Below are 20919 nucleotides of genomic sequence, written 5' to 3'. Positions count from 1 at the left end.
TGTTTCCCTTTTCCCGTGTGATTTTATCAAGATTTATCTTATCCACGTTTTCATTGTGGATCTACATGTAATATGTGTGTGTGTGTACTAACATCAGTGTTTGTAAATGTAATGTTTGTGAATATTAGTAATGTGTGTCTATTTATATATTCATGTATGAACGTGCGCGGATATACACCGATTTTTACGTATGTTTATATAAAATATATTGTAAATATACAATAATAAAATTGCTTATGGCAACACTGCGCTGTGAAGCATCTGAATTCGCTCTCAAGAGCTACAGTAGTTCTGATTGAACCAACATTAGCTGGTTAAAGTTGCCATCAGTTTCTTTGATGACACCTTTTTTTTTACTATTAAATTCAACTATTTACACCTTTTTCTTACACATAATAAATATTTAGAGAGTATCGAGTATATGATGGTGTTTCAGCTTGTCTAAATACGGGTACAAACTTACAATATGAAACAGACCGTAAAGAGGTAGAAGTTGTACCACATGCCGAGCCTTTTTCACACGTGTACTGCACTACTGCATTTGTAACTTCACCTGTGTGAACGTTTGGTGGATCACGTACGCCAGTTAAACTCTTGTTTCCTGGAGTTTAGCAAAAGATATCTCGTGTTAAGGGATACATATCATTGAGACGTGGTGCAGGTGAGAAGTTCTTGCCCGGTCAGCTGGGTGATGTTTGTACTTTGTATACCTACTGTCGGTAGAGTAGAGTGTACAAACTTGAAACATTGGTAGAGTTTATGGTGCACTTGTTCATATCAAGGATTTGTTAGAGTAAATTTGCTTCAGTTCACACACCTCTCATAGAAAGTCAAAACTATGTTTTTCGAGTGTATTTTTGTGCTTTGATTGATTGATCTTGATTTCCGTCGGAAATTGCCTGTTTTTTTAGTTATCAGGGGTGTTGGGTGGTGCATATTTTCCCACAAAAATCATGGCCAAGCGAATACAAAATACACCAAAAACAATAGAAAAACATATAAACCGAACCTTTTTGGGATGACCTAACCTAACCTAACCTATCCTGACCTAACCTATCCTGACCTAACCTAACTCTCACCATATGATAGAATCACTTGTTCTGGGGGAAAATTTTTCTTGTAGCTCCGTTCACTTGTAGCAAGTTAAAAATATATTTTTCTAGTGTATTTGTGTGTGCTGAGACCGAATATGACCTTCCTTTTTTGCGGAAATTAGCCGGGGGTTTTTTTTGCGATTTTAGTTTCGTTTGACGTTTTCCGAGAAAAAAAGTGCCCAAGCGACTAACAAATACATAATAAAACACTAGAAAAACAATAACCACACCTAACCTAACCTGACCTAACTTAACTGACTCACCACCATATGATAGAATCACCTATTTCTTACTTTATTGGCCTGGTTCTTGTTCGTCGTTGCATTCTGGGATTCTTACACAACACCACATATGTTGGTCTTTGCGATATTTACATTCCGTCTTCCTCTTAGTACACTTTACTGAGGTTGGAAGAACACCATGCGATCGAAAAAATGCTATAGTTTCTACATTTTTTTTTTCAAAAACTCGCAATCAGCTCCATATACTTTAAGTGACATCCATTGCAGATTTCCATGGTCGGAACTGAACTTGAATTTCAAAATATGAGAGACCCAAAATAAAACTCGATTTTGATTGGGCCAAATATACTCTGAATTAGCAAAAACGCTTTTGATTGGCCGCGTGACGTGTATGGGTACGCTTGCGCGTCATGATTTATGAAGGAGACGCGAGAGACACGCAGTGTTAGGTGAGAGGCAGACGATAATGGCGGGAAATAATGGAAGAAAATAGAAATTTATTTGGAAAAGCTATCTCCGTTATTATACATTTCCGCCGGTAATGTAATAGATGAAAATTATCTTATAATTAGACGTCTTATTCGAATATGATAATAGTTTAGTGGTAGGAATGAACGGAGCTACAAGAAAATAATACCTGTTCTGGTTCGTCGTCGGATTCTGAGATCAGTACAGGTGGCTGACACCGATGCCAACTATGTTGGTCTTGACGATATTTACACTCGTTCTTGCACTTAAGACACTTTACTGAGATCGGGATAACACCATGAGATCTAAAAAATTCTGTAGCTTGTTCGTTTTTTTCCTCAAAATGCGCAATCAACTCCTTATAATTGAAGTTTCACCCATCGCAAACTTCCATGGTCGGAATTGAATTTTAATTTCGAATATGTGTGACCCAAAATTACAACCAAATCTGATTGGGCAAAAAATACCGTGAATTAAACTACAATTCATTTACTTGGTAGAAAAAAAAACGCGTTTGATGGCCACGTGACGTGTACGGGAACACACATGACGATTTATGAAGGAAACACGCTGAGTGGGAGGCTGAGTAGGCGATATTGGCGTAAGATTAATGGAAGAAAATAAGAGGATGATTTGGCATGCGCTTTTTCCGTTATTATACGTTTGGGACGATAATGTAATAGAAGAAAATTATTTTAAAATTAGACGTCTTTTTTTATTATGATAATAGATTTGGGGTAGGAAAGTTGTGTGAACTACTGCCAAAATATTTTTCTTCGTTTTTGCAAATTTTTTCAACATTTTCTTTGGATAATAGTAAGTAATAAAAACTATACTAAAATACACAGAACCTAATAGAACCAGAACTGACCAACCTAACCAAAGAAACCTACCTAGCCTAATAAATGTGCATATTACAGCAACCATGGAATTTAAGAAAAAATTGGTTTCTGATGGGTTTTAATGCAATTAGTTCAAATCTGACCTTCGTTTTTGTCGGAAATCACTCGTTTGTGATTTAGCCCCCCCCCCCCTCTTCATAATAGTTCTAACGATTGCATGTTCTGAATTCCTAGTACTCTGTGCTTGCTAACTTATACCATATAACCAAACTAAACCTTACCTGACAACCAAGCTGGGGACTCTGCCCCCTAACTTCCGGTGATCACTTGCCGGGGGCCTGGCCCTAAGACCCCCAAATGCTATGTAATAACCCTAGAGTTGCATAGTCTGCCTCCACGAGAATATAAATACAGTGACCCCTCGGTTAACGAACTCAATCCGTTCCAGAAGGTCGTTCGTTAACCGAAACCATTGTTTCAATGGGTTTTTGGGTAATTAGTTCCAGCTCACCGAAAATTTCCTAAATTCAACAAAAATGGTAGAAAAGTTCACTTACTTTGAGGTGTGTATGTAGAAGGCTCCTGGATGATGATGATGGGAATTAGAATGGGGGTGGAGGAGAAGGAAGAAGAAAAGGCATTGGGGTGGAAGAGAAGTCACCCCATGGCACCATTTCATCCATAAAATTTTAGTTCTCTTGGTGTATTTCAAGATTATTTTCTTTAAATCAACACTGCACTGCATTATATATTGTCAATATGTAAAATATATTTCAAAATGACCAATAATTGGCTTGGAAACAGAAAAAAAGCGTTTAGTTGAAGAGAGTCTCAAGCAAGATGTTACCTACACTGAAAACAGAGAGAGACTAACGCCTGTCTGGTGTGTTAACAGGCTGGATGGCACACCAGAAAATAGTTTCTTTACCTTCAGTTATGTTCAATAGTTGTTAAAATGACTAAAAAAGTTAATATTAAACTTTTAAAATTATTGAATAGTATAAACTTCTTGATATTTACTAAAATAGTAAGGAATTTAAGCCCTAGAACCGATTAATGTATTGGCGGACTGATACTAAAGCTGATTGCCCGGTCATTGCAAGCGAAAACATGTTGAGGTCGGTTCGTAAGAAATTCGTCAACCGAATTTTTGTTCGTTAACTGAATTGAAGATCCTTATGGAAGGCAGTTCGTTAACCGAAATTTCGTTAACCGAGGCGTTCGTTAAACGAGGGGTCACTGTAGCTGTTATGGTATTTCTTACCTTACTCAGAGTCTGAGTCAGGGACCAGAATACGTCGTGAGTTCCTCAGTTCTCTAAAGTTTCCTTATTTTTAGAATGGAATAATACGATAAACTTCCAATAATCGAAATCGCACCCAGCGCGTTATGGCTCCATGTTGCAACTGATTAAAAATGTCCCGCATCTTAGAAACCCGAAATATTGAACGCTAATGGTTGAATCAAAAGTTGAGATATTTTATTGGATTTGATTGGCTGCCGCCCTGGATTTGATTGGCTGCGGCCACCCCTGATTTGATTGGCGGCAGCCCCCCAGCACATGCGCGGGAGGTAAGCGAACGTACGAACACACAATTTGAGGAACAGCATAGGGACAACAGGTGCTCTGATTTTATTCTTTTTAACCCTCAGGCCGCGGTGACGTTCCAGAACGTCCGCCTATTCCCGCCACTGTTTAAATGCCCAGTGCGAGTTATCAGGTTCCAGTGTTACTATTTGCCTGTCACACCACACGCTCGGCCACAGGGAAGCTTCCTGAACATAATTACCTACTTTTGTTTGTTTCATTTTCATTGTTTGTCTATTTTATCATGTTGTATCAAAGTAATATTGCTAAAAGTAGTGTAGTTGTATTGTAGTGTAGTATTACTGTAAATAATGCTATGATTATGTTATAAATGTATTTATTTGTGGAATTATTATTATTTTATGCTTTACTTGCTCTACCAAACACAAAGACTGCCAGGCAGACTGGCGACCAACTGGTGATTGTTGCCAAGCACTTTTTATGAAAAATAACGCAAATTTTTGGCCACCTCGGACACAAAGGCAAGCTAAAAATAGCTGTTAAGTGCGTAAGGACCACGAGCATCAGCTGTCAAACCAACACTCTCTCTTATCTACCCCCCCCTCCTCCCTCCCTCCGCATGGCCAGGGAAGTTTCTACAGGGTCAATATATAGTTTTCTTACTTATACCTATTTTTTATTGTTTTATCATTTAAAAAGGATAAAAATTGTTTTTGGAAAAGTTGATTTTTCTCAATTTATTCCCACGGTGTGGGTACTACCAGTAATATGAGAAAATTATCATAGAAAGAATAGTTCTATCGATTGAGTGTAGTGAATTCTGGAATTTTGTGGTTGCTGTAAACTGCATAATTACCTCTTACTTTACCTCGCAGTTGGTCTGAATCACATTACCTGTGTGCTTACCTTAATTAGACTTGGAAGACTCGAAATCTGGGTAATTATTGATGACTGACCCATCGGTGATTTTGCATAATAAATGATTATAAATATGCTGCAATTTCACTGTTTTACTTTTACTTTTATTTCTTCACCACTGATCGGCTCATTAGCCGCTTGGGCAATCGGTCACGTCTCTGTTACACACTGTTGACAAGTACTGGCCATGCACCGGCTCCTGAATGTACTTGAACCTGCGCCGGTGTTGGTCAAGTCTGGTCTTGAAAGAGCTCACACTCGATGCCGTCACAACACTTTCTGGCAGATTGTTCCAAGAGTTTACAACTTTCACTCCGAAAAAGTTTGCCCTTCACAGTTTTCTGGACCTGCGGCTTCTTCAACCTTGAGCTGTGACCTCTTGTGGGGCGAGCGTCTGCCAGCTCCATGTAAGGACACCCGACTGAGTAGTGCCCCTTGAGATGCTTATACACCTCAATTAGGTCACCCCTTGCGACACTGTAGTATTTTGTGCAATTTATATATATATATATATATATATATATATATATATATATATATATATATATATATATATATATATATATATATATATATATATATATATATATATATATATATATATATATATATATATATATATATATATATATATATATATATATATATATATATATATATATATATATATATATATATATATATATATATATAAAATCCAACCTAACCTAAAATGTCGTATTTTCAGTGTTTCATAGAGGGCACTGTCGTTGTTTGTACAAATGTTTATTATTTATTTATTTTTTATTTTTTATTAATTTATTTTTTAATAACCCAGCCTAACCTTAGCATAAAACCTAGCATAACTTAACACACGCTGCATTAGCGCCACGAAGACAAAGTAGTGCACACTGGCGACTGGCATCGATCGGAGATGATTGGCTATGTAGCATCGTATCACCTCTGAGAAAGACAAAGTAGTGCGTGCCTAGTCGCCTAATTGTCTACCAAAGGAAGCACACTTCTAAAAAAAAAAAAAATAAATAAATAAAAAAAATTATTATCAATCAAAACTCACTGATGAAAATATAGTAATAAGATAAACGTCAAAACAAATAACACATAAGCGGGTTAGTCGTCAATATTAGCAATAAGATCTTTTGGTTAATGCTACTCTTTAGTTTGGCTACGATTTTGGCAACAACACATCACTATTCCATCTGTTTTTACCCTACAATTTTCCTCTACTTCCAAGCCCTGCCCACTTTGTGTGACCCAAATTCTATTTTTTAAGTGAAATTGAAAAGTAAAAAAAGCTTGAAACATCTAAATTTCCGACTAAAACACTGTAGAATAAAGTACAGTACAGTCGGCCCTTAACATACGCGGGGGTTAGGTATCAGAGATACCCGTGAATGTTAAAAATCTGTGTACTTTTGCTGCCCCCTCCTCCCTAAAAACCCCTGGCCCCCCCATGTCCTTATTTACCGTATATTACCTGTGTGTAGTTCGAGTTTTTAAGACCAAATTATTTGGCAAAAACTTGGGGGTTGACCTCTAAGCGGGTAATAGTTTTGTTAGGTTGAAAAATATTTACCAGTAACTACCAGTAAACAATGGAAACGACGCACCAACGCATCACCAGCTGTGAGTGTCGGTACAGTTGCCAGGGCAGATCTCTTGCGTCATCATAGCAAGCCCAAAGTAGCCAAATGCATGGTATGGTATGGTATGCACAGGACGATGTAAAACAAAGTATTCATCTTTTATAGATTATTTATAGATACTGTACATAAATTTTTTATCATTACATTTGAAACATCAATCTTTGTTAATTAAATTTGAAACAAAAGAAAACTACGGTACCATATTTTCATTCAAATATTACATCACAAGTATATTTTACCTTAACTGTGACTGAAAGAATATATTCTCAGAAATAAATATGGAAATGTAATATTTTTGCTGAAATGACGTACGTATTACAGCGGAAAGTGGGATAAAAACTGTAAACCTAAAAGGCTGGGGGGGGAGGGAGGGAGGGACTGACGGAGCCAGCCAGTCAGCGAGGGGTTGGGGGGGTAAGGGGGTTGAGGTGATAAGTTTGAGCCGAAGGTCTCTGTGTGTTTATTTAACAGTCCTACTAAGCTTCTCTCATTTTAAAATGCCAGTGATATAACCTAGGAGAATATAATTAACATAGCTGGGATTCTTGTTTGATACTTATTTATTTGAATATAAACATGTTGTAATTCGCACTAGACATAACAATTTTAGTACCGTAATCAAATTAGTACATGTGCACTCCAGCTTTGCACTAAGGTCATTTATTTCTTTTACTTTTCTTTTAGTATGGTGTGTGCATGTAAATGGATGAAAATAAATGAAGAAATTTATGTAAATCTACCCACAAATACAGTTGAAAAACTTTTTATAAAATGTACTACAGTATTGTACACTAATGTACTACATTTTTTATATCTTGAGCAAAATATATGATGCTTATATTCAAATTAATCTCTGTCTTGCAAGGATTTCAGCAATGCAAATTATATTATCCTAACTTTAGTCTGAGATATTATATAAAATAAACATAAAGAAATCACCAATCTTTTGTCTGGGAACAACACAAGGAGGGTGGGAAGACGGTGGGGGGGGGGAGGTGACAGAATGTCTGGCGTTTGTTTGTTTATTTATTTGAGATAAGATTTGACAGTTGGCGCTGAAGGCCTGCCTGAGTGTTTATTTATCATTACTTAAGAGTGACTAAGCTCTTCACATAATTTGCCACCCAAATGACCTGGGTGAATATAACTTACATTGGAGGGATTCTTGTAAGATAGTAATTTATTTGAATATCTGTATAAACAAGCTTTTTTTGCAGTAGACATAACAATTTTAGTACCGTAATCATTTAGTACATGTACAATACAGGTTTGCACTTAGGTCCATTGTTACTGTACAATATTGACTAAATTCACTAGATAACGTACGCCTAGCAGCACAATCTATAAGAATACGCGATGCATACGTGACTTCGCTAGGTCCATTATTTGAATGTTTTTTTTTCTCAATTTAAATTTTAATTGTTTATTCCTTGATAGAGGAAGCGGGATCCTAGTGCTGTCACTTGGTACCCCTGTACCATAACACCAGAAGCAACTGGCCAGTGTCACAAGTATATACAGTACAGTACAGTCATCCCTTGGTTATAGCGCCTAATTGGGACCCTGCCGATAACGAAAGTACAGAACCTATGGGATTTATTCTAAATGGTTCCAGGCACCCAAGACTCAACCCCCATATTCCCATTTTACGACCATTTATACCCACTAAATATATATATAATGTTATGGTAAATATCATAAACACACATAGGCATGGCTAGGTTTATTACAAAGTGATGAAAAGGCTACGCTTAATACTGTAGTCCACAAAACATTTAGCTATGCTTTTTTTATTTGGTCCCCCATCATACGAGTCCGTTTTCTCTCACATCAGGACGCCTGAGTCCTCCGTTTTCTCTCTGAATCTTAGAGTGCACCAGAGACTTCACTATACTTAGTAATGCCACAGAATTTGAAATTGCAACCCCAATTGCAATTGGGGTTGCAATTGTTGAGGCAACTAGATATGTCTGATTACAGCAAATGTGTTATTATCAATTTGTAGGTGAAAGATTTTATCCTCAATAGATGTAGGTTAACATTACACTTGGAGGCAAATGTTTAAAAATAGCCTAAGATAGGAAGCATATTCCTTTAACACATAATATCTGACCAGTATGGGGAGGATCATCGTGTCTCCGTCAGGGGGTCGTGGAGTGGTGGTCCAGCAGGCATCACAAATTTTTTTTTTATGGGGGGGCACGGACGATATGCGATCGGACGTTGTTTGGTCGGACGCTAACCAGCGATGATCAGGTGTGTATATATGTTGTACCCACTTAACGCGTCAATTGAACCCAGAGGGTCCCGCGTTAAGTGAAATCCGCGTTAAGTGAACAACAGAACATATGGGATTAATTCCAATAGAAACCGGCCCGACCCCCAAACTCCACTTTTTGAAGGCACATACCTATGTTGTAGTAAAAATAACATCTTAATTTTATGATGGTACATGCACACAATTAATACTTAAGAGAAATAGAGAAATACAGTCGCCAAGTTAATGTCCATTCAAATAATGGACTCAACTCCCTCCCCCTCTTCTCACACTACACTCACTGGCTCTTCCCTCTCAGAGAAATTTTTGGGGGAAAACCACTAAATTTAATAAATAATACCTCAAACTAAAGTTAGGATAATACAATTGACATTGCTGGATTCCTTGTAAGACCAGGAATATTTTGAATATAAATGTCATATATTTTGGACAAAAGATAACAGTTACCTAGAGAAAAAATTTTATCTAAAAATTGTAAGTTTAAAGCAAAATATATGATGTTTATATTCAAAATGATCACCAAATTATAAGAATTCCAGCAATGTAAATTATATTCTGACCGGGTAATTTGTATGAATTTTATGAGCTAAAACAAATATCTTCAGTTAATAAAAAAAAAATAATCTTCACGACACTATCTGTCAATCAAAGTACCCCACCTTCAGCCTCCCCCCCACCCCCCACCAATCCTCCCTTCCAGAGTTTTTAACATTTAGTATTAAATAATACCTCAGATTAAAGTTAGGATAATATAATTGACATTGCTGGATTCCTTGTAAGACCAGGAATATTTTGAATATAAATGTCATATATTTTGCACAAAAGATACCATAGTTACCTAGAGAAAAATTTTTTATCTAAAAATTGTATGTTTAATGCAAAATATATGATGTTTATATTCAAAATGATCACCAAATTATAAGAATTCCAGCAATGTAAATTATATTCTGGCCGGTAATTTGTATGAATTTTATGAGCTAAAACAGGCAGTCAGGCAGGTGGCGGTGGGGCAAATCTAAAAATAGCGTCTCAGCCGGACACTCACGCGTATATGTGGAAAAAATCCGTGTTAAGTGAAAGTTCAGGCCTGGCGAGGCAACGATATATGATAAAACGCTATGAAAACCGCAAGTTAGGCGGGTAATATATATATATATATATATATATATATATATATATATATATATATATATATATATATATATATATATATATATATATATATATATATATATATATATATATATATATATATATATATATATATATACACACACGACAGGGTTAGGGACCCAAATCCAGGTCTTAAGTCGAAAATGCTTAAATAATACGTACATAGAAAATCTAAAATGGGCGTCTCTTTTTCTTCTCAGCACCACAAAACTCACTTTTAAGCTTGCCAGCCATTTTAAAGTGAATTACAAACGATAATTTTGTCAGTACACAGCGCAATCACTGACGTTGGGACTCGAAAATATGTAATTTGTCAAAATTTTGGTACGACTGAGGCAGGTTGTAAGTGCAGGTGGTCGAAAGTCGAGTAGGTCGTAAGTTGGGGAGGAGCTGTATATATAAGGAAGTTAAGTATGGGGTGAATGAAATTTGGTTATTCTGACCTGAGGGTGAATGGCATTAATAAAGTTTAAGAAGCACTGCCCTAGATACTCTGTGGTACAATGTATAGTACTTTATACCCAAAATATTTTGGTGTTACATCACCCTCCTTTCCCACATCCATGTACTGTACTGGTTGGAGTGAGCCAGCACACACCCGAACACAACAATAACAAATAGCAGACTGACCTAACTTGGAGTGCAGTGCGGAGAGTGTTACCCAGGCTACCAAATATGACGAGATCTTCCAAGATAATTTTATATAACTCGACATTTCCCGAGTTATATTATAATAAATTCTGAAACCATATACTTGCCGAATTACATGAAATTACGAAATATCGAATGCTGGGTTATCAAGAGTTTACTTTAATATCAATAGCTGTCATATGATAGTGTGGGTACATTATAATACCTTCTGTAAATCATACATTAACTTGCATAAAAAAATAAAATAAAATTATCTTTACCAAGGGAAGCAGTACAAAAAACAATCAATAACAAGTCATACATGTTGAGTGTCATGTTTATAATAGAACTCAATGCCTGTACTGTATTTATTTATTTTTTGGGAGGCTCATAACTTTACTTTCATATTTCAGGTTCTAAAAATCATTCAAGGACTCGTATAAGGATAATGGCATCCCTTGTCGTAAGAGGTGTCATTCGAACCATGACAACCATAGCAGCCATCAAAACGCCAAGAGCTGCCAAGAATATAAGGTAATCTTAATACAGTACTTGTATAAATACATATACTCTACTGTACTGATTTTTTTTCAGTTGTTGGTAAAATTGAAATCCACCATAGGGTTAAAATAGTTCAGGCAACAATACAGTATTAATATTTTCTCAAGTAGTAGTGGCATAAAGCTTAAGGATTAATACAATAGATTTATTATAGTTTGTTGTGCAGCCATCTTTGAACAACAGAAATGTTATAGAACAAATTGTTTTTAGTTTTTCTCTTTCTTCCTATACAAGACTCAATATATAAGTAGGTGTTGGCAATTTCTAAATATTACCCCAAAATCCAGATGCATGATGTGAATAAAGTATTCCGTTAATGCTTGTTAGGTTGAGGTAAAATGGACCTCGCAAGATAGCAAAATTCGTGAGTTTTTCTTGCCGGCTCCCGAAGTGTACAAAACACAGTACAGTGGGGTATGCAATAACGAACGGATCCTACTACGAATATTCCTATAACGAACGGTTTTACTTATAAAATTGAGAATGCTATAACGAACGCAACTCCTACAACGAACGCGGATGAATACGGGACTATTTCGCCTGGCGCATGAATATTGTTGTACCGCGACCCACAACAAGAGCGTCAGGCGCCATCTTTGTCTCATTGTGCACCACTGTTATTGTTGAAATTTTGTCTTTTGATGTGGAAATTCGCGTTATTTGTATAACTATTTTGTTATACAAGTATACAATTGTAACAATGAGTCGTCCAAAGCGAGTGAGAAAGCTAATAACCCTTGAAACTAAGAAAGAAATTATAAAGAAACGTGAGAATGGAAGAAGCATTGCGAAACTTAGTGATGAATATGGGATGGCTAAATCGACTATATGTACGATTTTGAAGAATAAAGAGGAGTTAAAAACTGTGCAAGTGGCTAAGGGAATCTTTAGACTTAGCAAAGCAAGGTGTAATGTGATTGAAGAGATGGAAAATTTACTCTTAGTGTGGATAAAGGAGAAAGAAATGGCAGGTGGTAACATTAGTGAAGCTATAATTTGTGAGAAGGCCAGACAATTGTTTGAGGACCTTAAAGCCAAGACTCCCAGTGGAAGTGATGTGCCAGTGTTTAGGGGTACCTGCATGCTGAATAACACTAAGGTAAGATAAAGTACCGTATTTTTTACATTTTCCACAGAATTTTTCCAGTGTTAAGTGGTTGTATTTGGGGGCCTGGAACGGATTAATCCTATAACGAACGAATGCTATAATGAACGAGGTTCTGGAACCAATTACGTTCGTTATAGCATACCCCACTGTACATATGGTATAAATACAGGGCTGCCTCACTTATCTCAAAGGTTTCGGGCATGAAACTCGTTGCGAATAGTGGTGCAATTTCTCCCATAAGAAATAATGTTAACGGGGGATACGGGCATCGCGGTGGTCACGGCCATCTGATTTTAACACTTGTTTTATTCAATACATTTAGAACATAAAATGAAAAGAGAAACAAAGGCATAATATCAAATAAACATTGTTACGCCGTCTCTTAATTTACTTTAATAACCAGGTTCTAGGCGTAAACAAAAAGAAAGTGAAGTAAATCAAAAGGGAATATAAATATAAATAAAGTAAACCTTTAAGAATTTAATTAAATTAAATATTAACACAATAAAGAGCCTCGTAGGTTGTCACAACAAATTGATTCACTATCGAAACCTTTAAGACACAAATGATACTAAACATCGAAACATCAAAAGAACCGCTTAAATATATAGAATAAAAATAAAGCATTGGATCACGTTAACACTGCCTAAACATATAAATAACTAACACTGAAATTAACTATCGTGAAACAACACTGAATTACTTAAATGTGACTAAGCAAGCACTGATGGACACATAAGAGACATGAATAGGTACTCACATAGATATACCACATTGGTGGCGACAGGAACAACACAAATAAAATAAGTATAAGTAACAGGTGACGGATGTCACTCAAAAGAACGTGAACTGAATGACAAGGAGGACTGGGCTGAACTCTGTCTACAGGTGGAGTACTATATATAGGGTCGTTTCCCGCCAATGCGGCCAGCCTGTGAAACATGGGTCGTTTAACGATGCAGATGGTCTTTAGAGAAACAAAGAATGCTTGTTACAATACTAAATGAAGAAATAAGATGGGCTTGAACAAGTAATAACAGTTAACACCTTAACAGCACAGGGTAAGGTGACTAGATTATATAATAGTAAATATAACACATCATTACAGGAATAATATGGAACAACATGGAAGCATGTTATATAAAAAAAATAGAAAAATACAACACGGTCGTAACAACATCAATAACAAACACTTTGAGTTTATTAGGCGTATATGTTTACAAGTACAGTATACTTTACATGTTTGAGTGCGTGTGTTTGAATGCTTATGTGTGTAGGTGTGTGTGGGGTAAGTTTTAAACGTAGACTGTTAATTTACCTCTCATGAGCTGTGTTGCTAGCTTGCTGAAGTTGGCATTAGGGGAGAGGGTGAAGGTTTACTGGGATGAGAGGAGGCTGAGGTCATCAGCCACCTCACCCTTCTCACTGTGTCTTAAGGCGCTGAGTCTGGTCGTCAATCCACGTGCTCAACATCCGCTCCATACTCTCCATTTCAGCATCACGGAACTTCGTCACCTTCGTAGCCGTCAGTGGTGTTGCAGACCTGGCCATCTCCTTGATCTTGGCGCTTTTAACTATAGAATGCCAAGCCGTGCACGTGCCCAATCACCGACGTTCCTTCTCAGAGTTCATGTCTTTTTACTATATATCCAATTTCACGTCCAACGTAACTGCCACACGTGATCTCTCAGCAAAATTGCTGGGAGTTTTAGTAGCTGGTCGCTTAGGCATTGCGAGATCACACAAAACGCACGCCAGCACGTGTGAGACTGAGGCGAGCGGGAGCGTATGGCGGAGGAATACGTACATACGCTGTCCTATGCTACAGTTGAGATGCGCGGTTCAAAATTTTCGCTCATAAGAATTTGCGAATAAACGGGGCAACCATTGCGAATAGTGGAAATGGGTAACAATAAATTGATTGCTGATAAACGGGGTTACGAATACCGAGGCTATTAATAACGGGGTTTGCCTGTAGCTATATATACATGTATAACAACATTATGTACACATATCCCTTAAACTACAGTACGAGGCTTTAAACAATGCGTCCCTCGCCCCTCCACGGATTGCACTATGGGTTGAATGGAGTGCAAAGGAGATTGTGTACTGCGTCTGACGGCTTCCACTATACAGTACAGTACTGGTTGTGAGGGTCTCTACGGTCTTTACCTTAAGGAGTGGAGGAGGGAGAGGGTAATGCATGGTGCTATTGTTCCATGTAATGAAATTATAAAAGTTGTATAAAAATCATTTCAACACTCTAATGTGACTTAGAAATAAAGAAAATATGATACAGTTACACCACCGATTTTCCGGGAACTGGTGGTCTGGCACCTCTTTTAATCCTGACAAAATTATGAGAGGGCACTTAACTTCTCTCCCTTCCTCCCAGCTTGGGTGAAGCTAGTTTTAGGCTTGAAGTTTTTATCTTATAAAATGTAGCTGACTAGACTTAGCAGAATATAAATTGCATTGCTGGAATCCTTGTAAGATAATGATTAATTTGAGTATAAACATCACATAGTTTGCACAAGAGATAGAAATTTTTAGTCTAGTGTAGTACATTTGTGTACAAGTTTTTTAACTCAAATTTTTGGGAAGATATATGTAACTTTCTTCATTTTTTTTTTTACTCATTTACATGCACACACCATCCTGAATATATACAGTCTCTCCTCGACTTACGACGGGGTTCCATCCCGACAACCAGGTCGTAAGTCGAAAAGGCGAAAATAATGCATAGAAAATCTAAAATGGGTGTCTCTTTTTCTTCTCAGCACCGCGAGAACTGTCACTTTTACGCTTGCCAGTCATTTTAAAGGGAATTACAAACGAAAATTTTGTCAGTACACAGCGCAATCACTAACGTCGGGACTCAAAAATACGTACTGTAATGTGAAAAATATTTCGACCATGGCAGTCGTATGTCCGGGTTGTTGTAAGTCGTGGAGATACTGCATTGTGAAAAAAGTAAAAGAAATAATTGTCCTAAGGGCAAACCTGTACTCAAATGTACTTAGTTAATTACTAGAAAATTTATGTCTGGTGCAAACTATGGGATGTTTGTACTTAAATTAATCACTATCTTACAAAAATTCCAGCAATGCAAGTTATATACTGCACTTCGTTATCTCCCCTCCATGACAGCTGTCAACACCTCACGTCCCCCTTCCTCCCAGCCAGGGCGAAGGCAGTTTAAGGCTTACGCTCATATTATTAAACAACATCTTCCCTCTCTGACGAAGGGATTGTTCTTTCAAGTGGTATTTTTAATTGCTCGAACCTCTTCCCCTTCGTGTGGGACCAAGTAGGGTAGATCTGGTAATACTGTCCACTTTGCTGATGCATGATGGGTCGTCTACTCATCTTTTCACTGATGCATTATGGATTGTCTTACTCGTGTGTGTTTGTTTACCTTCGCTGGCGCTAAAATTTAGAGTACTGTACTGCGCTCTCATCATGGACATTCTTTCCTCCCAATCATCAAGGGCAAGTCCTATATCGCAGAGAGAACGTAATTTATTAGTCCATTTGATTGGGGAGGAAACGATTTTACAAAATAAAAATACTTGTGGAAAGCCTGTTGGTTACAAACACGGGAAATAACATTTTTCTAAAGTTTCCAATGGCATTTTCAAATATAACTAATGTACATTAATGCATAAAATAATAAGAAATGGCTTTTAAGCATTGATATGCCCTTATTATATTGGCATGGGTTAAAAATTTTGGTTTTCAGAGAAAACCTGGGGGCAAAATTATAATAATAATAATAATACCGGTAATAATAATACCTGTAATAATTAATAAAAATATGAAAAAAATATTAAATAAAAATATAATATAATAATAATTATAAGAAGAAATGGCTTTTAAGCGTTGATATGCCCTTATTATATTGTCCTGGGATAAAACTTTTGGTTTTCAGAGAAAACAAATTTAAAGGGGGGGGGAGGGGATTAGCCCACCAGGACACAGGTCAATGACCCACATCAGGGCCTGGGGGCAAAATTATAATAATTATAATAATACCTATAATAATTAATATAAAATTGAAAAAATCTTAAATAAAAATGTAATATAATAATGATAATAATAAAGGACCATAAAAAAAAAGATTAATAGTGAGAAACGATATATGTATGTTGTGTTGTCAAAGTAAGAAACACAATTGAGACCCTGCAATTGTGTGTAAATGAGGCAGAAAGTTAGATCAGCAACCTGGGACTTGGTCAAAATTTTTGTGATGCCATATGACATCAGGATCTACCATTTGACAACACATTATGCTTCCAATATCTTCCCAGGTGGTAGTACCTCCCTGTTTGGTAGCTATAAAGCTCCTTCAGTTGAGGAGTTTGTGGATGATTGTTGCCTCCATAGTGAGTGATTCTGACTAAGACCCACCGTGAACTGTCCCTCTAATTGGGGGTGTGGCTGTGGTGACGTCACTCTTCGATTCTAATTGATGAGTGGCTGAATTTTTTGCACCACGTAACATTTGGCAGGTGCCGGGGGGGGGGGGCAATGGTACTTAAATATTTAAGCAGAATTTTAAATACACTCAGTCTCACACACATATCTAGATACAAGATTTATATTTAAGATGGAATTATGTAAAGCATTTTAGAATCACAGCCTCTTTGAAATTCATTTTAGGTATAGGGATATGCAAAGAGCAACTAACGGTTAACGGAAAGGTGGGGGGAGAAGAGAGGGGATTCGATGGGCGAGGGAGGGATAAGAGGTGTAGGCTAGGTGAGGCGGATGGTCAAGGTGCTCATGGACACAAGAACATTCAAAGGTGAAAGTCCGCTGTTAAGCCACTGCCACCTGACCTGACTTCACAAGACTTCTAGGTATGTGACCTCGTGGCGTCTCCCCACACCGTACCCTTCATGGTTCCACCCACACAACTCTTTTACTATTGTTAATAATTAATTAATTAAAAAATATATATTAGTTTGTTGCAGACATTAAAACTCTTTGTTTGTTTGGTGCATGTAACAAGTAACGGTTTTTTTTCAATTGTATTGGAGCAAAAGTATTAGAAAATCATTCTTAAGTAAAAGTACTAAAAAATATTTTTTACTTTTTAAAAAGTAGATACCCAATAATGTTACTTGAGTACAGTACTCGAGTAAATATATTTTGTTACTTTACAACTCTGATAATATTTATATCCTAGTATCAGTCTAAGGAGAACCATGTACAGTACTGTATAAGTTACAATCAAGTTGTGTAATCAGTCACTTCCTGAAATTACTGAAAATGTTTTTTGCCAAGTAGCTAAATGAGTTATCACTTGGGTCTGGTTAGATTAGGTCAGATCAGATCAGCTTTGGTTAGGTTAAGTTAGGTTGGTTAAGTAAGGTCTATCTAAAAACCATTCTTATTTGAGGTAATTTGTTAAAAACAAGTGATATGAAGCAATTTTTTTTTACAGGTATGTTACAGCATCATTTCTGGCAACAGGAGGAGTATTACTCTTCTCCTCTAATAATGAAGTTGTTTCTGCTGCAAAGAAATCCACTAACCTAGACACCTCCATCTTCATGGCAGAACCTATTACAGATTTGAATATTTTAGAGGAGAATCCAAATGATATGAAGACAAAGATGGAATTACTTATAATGAGAATTCAGGTAAGAACTCTCTCTCTCTCTCTCTCTCAAATGAAACAATCGGGTATTTCTAAATGTAATCATCTGTTATGTGAATCAGCAGTTATTGGGTCGCCGGTTTTAGGCTACACTTTATACAGTACAGTAAGTTCTCGCTAACGCCATGGTTCTGTTCTCAGAACCACGACGTTAATGGAATAAATTTTTCTCATAAGAAATACAGGGTCCCTTGGTTAACGAACGGTTCGATTAACAAAATTTCGGTTAACGAATTAGCTCCCATAAGGATTTTCAGTTCCAGTAACGAACAAAATTTCGATTAATGAAAGCCTTAGGAGAAACACGCTTTGTTGTGCACATCAGCTGATCGGCTAGTTCACCAATATAGTAATCTGTTCTATGTTTACCTTTGTTTCCAGTGGAGTAAATATCAAGGTTGTGTTCTTGAATATTTTTTCATTTTTTATATTAAAATTATAGGTCCTTTTAAAATTTAGCCATCCAAGCTCTGTCTTCATATAGTTTTTCAACTATTATTTTTGGCTCGATGTATGTAACTTTATTCATTTATTAAAACTCATTTACATGCACACACACTGTCCAAAGGGCAAAGCTGTACTGTATATGTAATCAAAATAATGTACAAAATGATTACTAAAATTTTTGTCTAGTGCAAACTATAGCATGTTTACAATCAAATTAATCTTATAAGAATTCCAGCAATGTAAATTATATTCTCTCCGGTCACTTCTGTGACATTTTATAAGCAAAAAACAGAAACTCAATCTAAAGGACATAAATAAACAAATAAATACTTCACTAGACCTTTGGCTCCAACTGTCAAACATGTCACTGTCACCCCTCCCTCCCCTCCAACCAGCCAGGGTTTGGTGGTTATACAGTAGGCTTTAAGTTTTTATCTTATATAATATCACAGACTTAAGTTAGGAGAATATAATTTGCATTGCTGGAATCCTTGCAAGACAGTGAATAATTTGAATATAAATGTCACATATTTTGCGCGAGATAAAATTTTTATTATTTTAGTGTACTGTAGTACATTTTATTATGTAAAGTTTTTCAACTGTATTTTCGGGTAGATTTACATAAATTTCTTCTTTTATTTTTATTCATTTACATGCACACACCTCACTAAAAGAAACGTAAAATAAATAAATGACCTAAGTGCAAACCTGTACTGTACATGTACTAAATGATTACGGCACTAAAATTTTTATGTCTAGTGCAAATTATAGCTTGTTTCTATTCAAATTAATCACTATCTTACAAGAATCCCAGCAATGTAAAGTATATTCTCCCAGGTCATTTCACTGGCATTTTAAAATGAGAGAAGCTTAGTCACTTGAGGACTGTTAAATAAAATCACATGAGACCTTTGGCTTCAACTGTCAAACATATCTCCTCATCTCCTGCTCCCTCCCTCCCTCTCCCCTAGCCAGGGTCTTAGGCTTACAGTTTTTATCTTGTATAATATCTCAGACTAAAGTTAGGAGAATATAATTTGCATTGCTGGAATCCTTGCAAGACAGTGAATAATTTGAATATAAATGTCATATACTGTATTTTGCACAAGAGATAAAAATTAATCCCCTGTATCACATTACAGTAGTGATTTAAGAGTAAGAGTGTTTATATATATATATATATATATATATATATATATATATATATATATATATATATATATATATATATATATATATATATATATATATATATATATATATATATATATATATATACACACACACACAATCAACACCTCAACCCTCCAGGATTAGAACCCACGGCCCACTAGCCCATGACTGTGACCGGGGAACACTAACCGCTGGACCACCAGGATACTAAAAGCAGTCCTAGACTTTGTTATATTTCACACAAAGCCTGTTCAACGAGCTTATGGTGCCGTGAACCTCTAATGGGGACTACCCGTATCACGTAGGTGGTCAGAGTAACGTTTTACCAAATCCGGCTTCGAAACACGAGGATCCATATAAATTTCATTAGCCCAATAGCAAGCGGACTTCTACATAAAATCAACACCTCAACCCGACAGGACGGGGGTCATCGGGCTCATCGTCACTCAATTCCATAACGGGTGGTGAAGTGGGGGCGACGGTGGATTCAGCTGCTTCCTCACTGCCGCCAGTGATTGATGGTGTTAAATCTCTCCTTCGGTGATCAAAGAACATGGTGATGGGGAATTGTCGTCTCTTTCTTTCATTTCTTCCATGATGTTTTTGTATGGAGCGAAAACGTCATCCATCCCTCGCATGAATTTCAGGGCACGCATCATGGAGGGGTCCATACTATAGGCCAGGTTTTTCAGTGCCTCAATATTCCTGGTCATCTCCCCCAACTTCTCCAACATTATTTCTTGGTGCTCTTCCTCATCTTCTTTCCCTTTCGCTTCCTCTTCCTTGCCTGAGTCTACTAGCTCAGTGTCGTGCGCTTCAATTAGCTCCCTAATCTCGTCCTCTGCCATGTCCCGGAAGCCTTCAGCAGCCACTTTCCTTGACAGTGCCAGGGTCTTTCTGAATATTTTCATTAAAATCCATCAAAATCATTTTCCTTGTCATCGTCTTAAGCACCAAACAGCCCTCCCAGTCTTCTCCTTGAACAGGGCTAGAGGGTACATGTTTTTCGAATCGTTTTCAATTAAAAAAATGTTACAGCACATGTATATTTTACCTAAACTGTGCCTGAATGAATATATTCTCAGAAATAAATAGTAGTTTTGCTGAAACGTGATGTATTTCAAT

At 36.7% G+C, this 20919-nt stretch overlaps 1 protein-coding gene across 2 annotated transcripts in view; it reads left to right on the top strand.

The window, feature by feature from the left end:
- Window positions 1–484: 484 nt before the first annotated feature.
- Window positions 485–20919, top strand: part of LOC121873211 (oxygen-dependent coproporphyrinogen-III oxidase-like) — a 96919-nt gene continuing 76484 nt past the window's right edge. The window contains exons 1-3 of one of the 2 annotated variants that reach the window (XM_042376563.1): window positions 485–661; window positions 11254–11374; window positions 17959–18157. In XM_042376563.1, coding sequence (XP_042232497.1) covers window positions 11289–11374; window positions 17959–18157 — 285 coding nt within the window. In that variant the 5' untranslated portion in view covers window positions 485–661; window positions 11254–11288. The other variant, XM_042376564.1, reaches the window with a different exon arrangement.

This window comes from Homarus americanus, unplaced genomic scaffold, assembly GCF_018991925.1.
Source record: "Homarus americanus isolate GMGI-L3 unplaced genomic scaffold, GMGI_Hamer_2.0 scaffold32929, whole genome shotgun sequence".
In the NCBI taxonomy this organism is placed as follows: Eukaryota; Metazoa; Arthropoda; class Malacostraca; order Decapoda; family Nephropidae; genus Homarus; species Homarus americanus.
The sequence above is the reverse complement of the archived record's forward strand: the minus strand, read 5'-3'. Positions and strand labels throughout refer to the sequence as shown.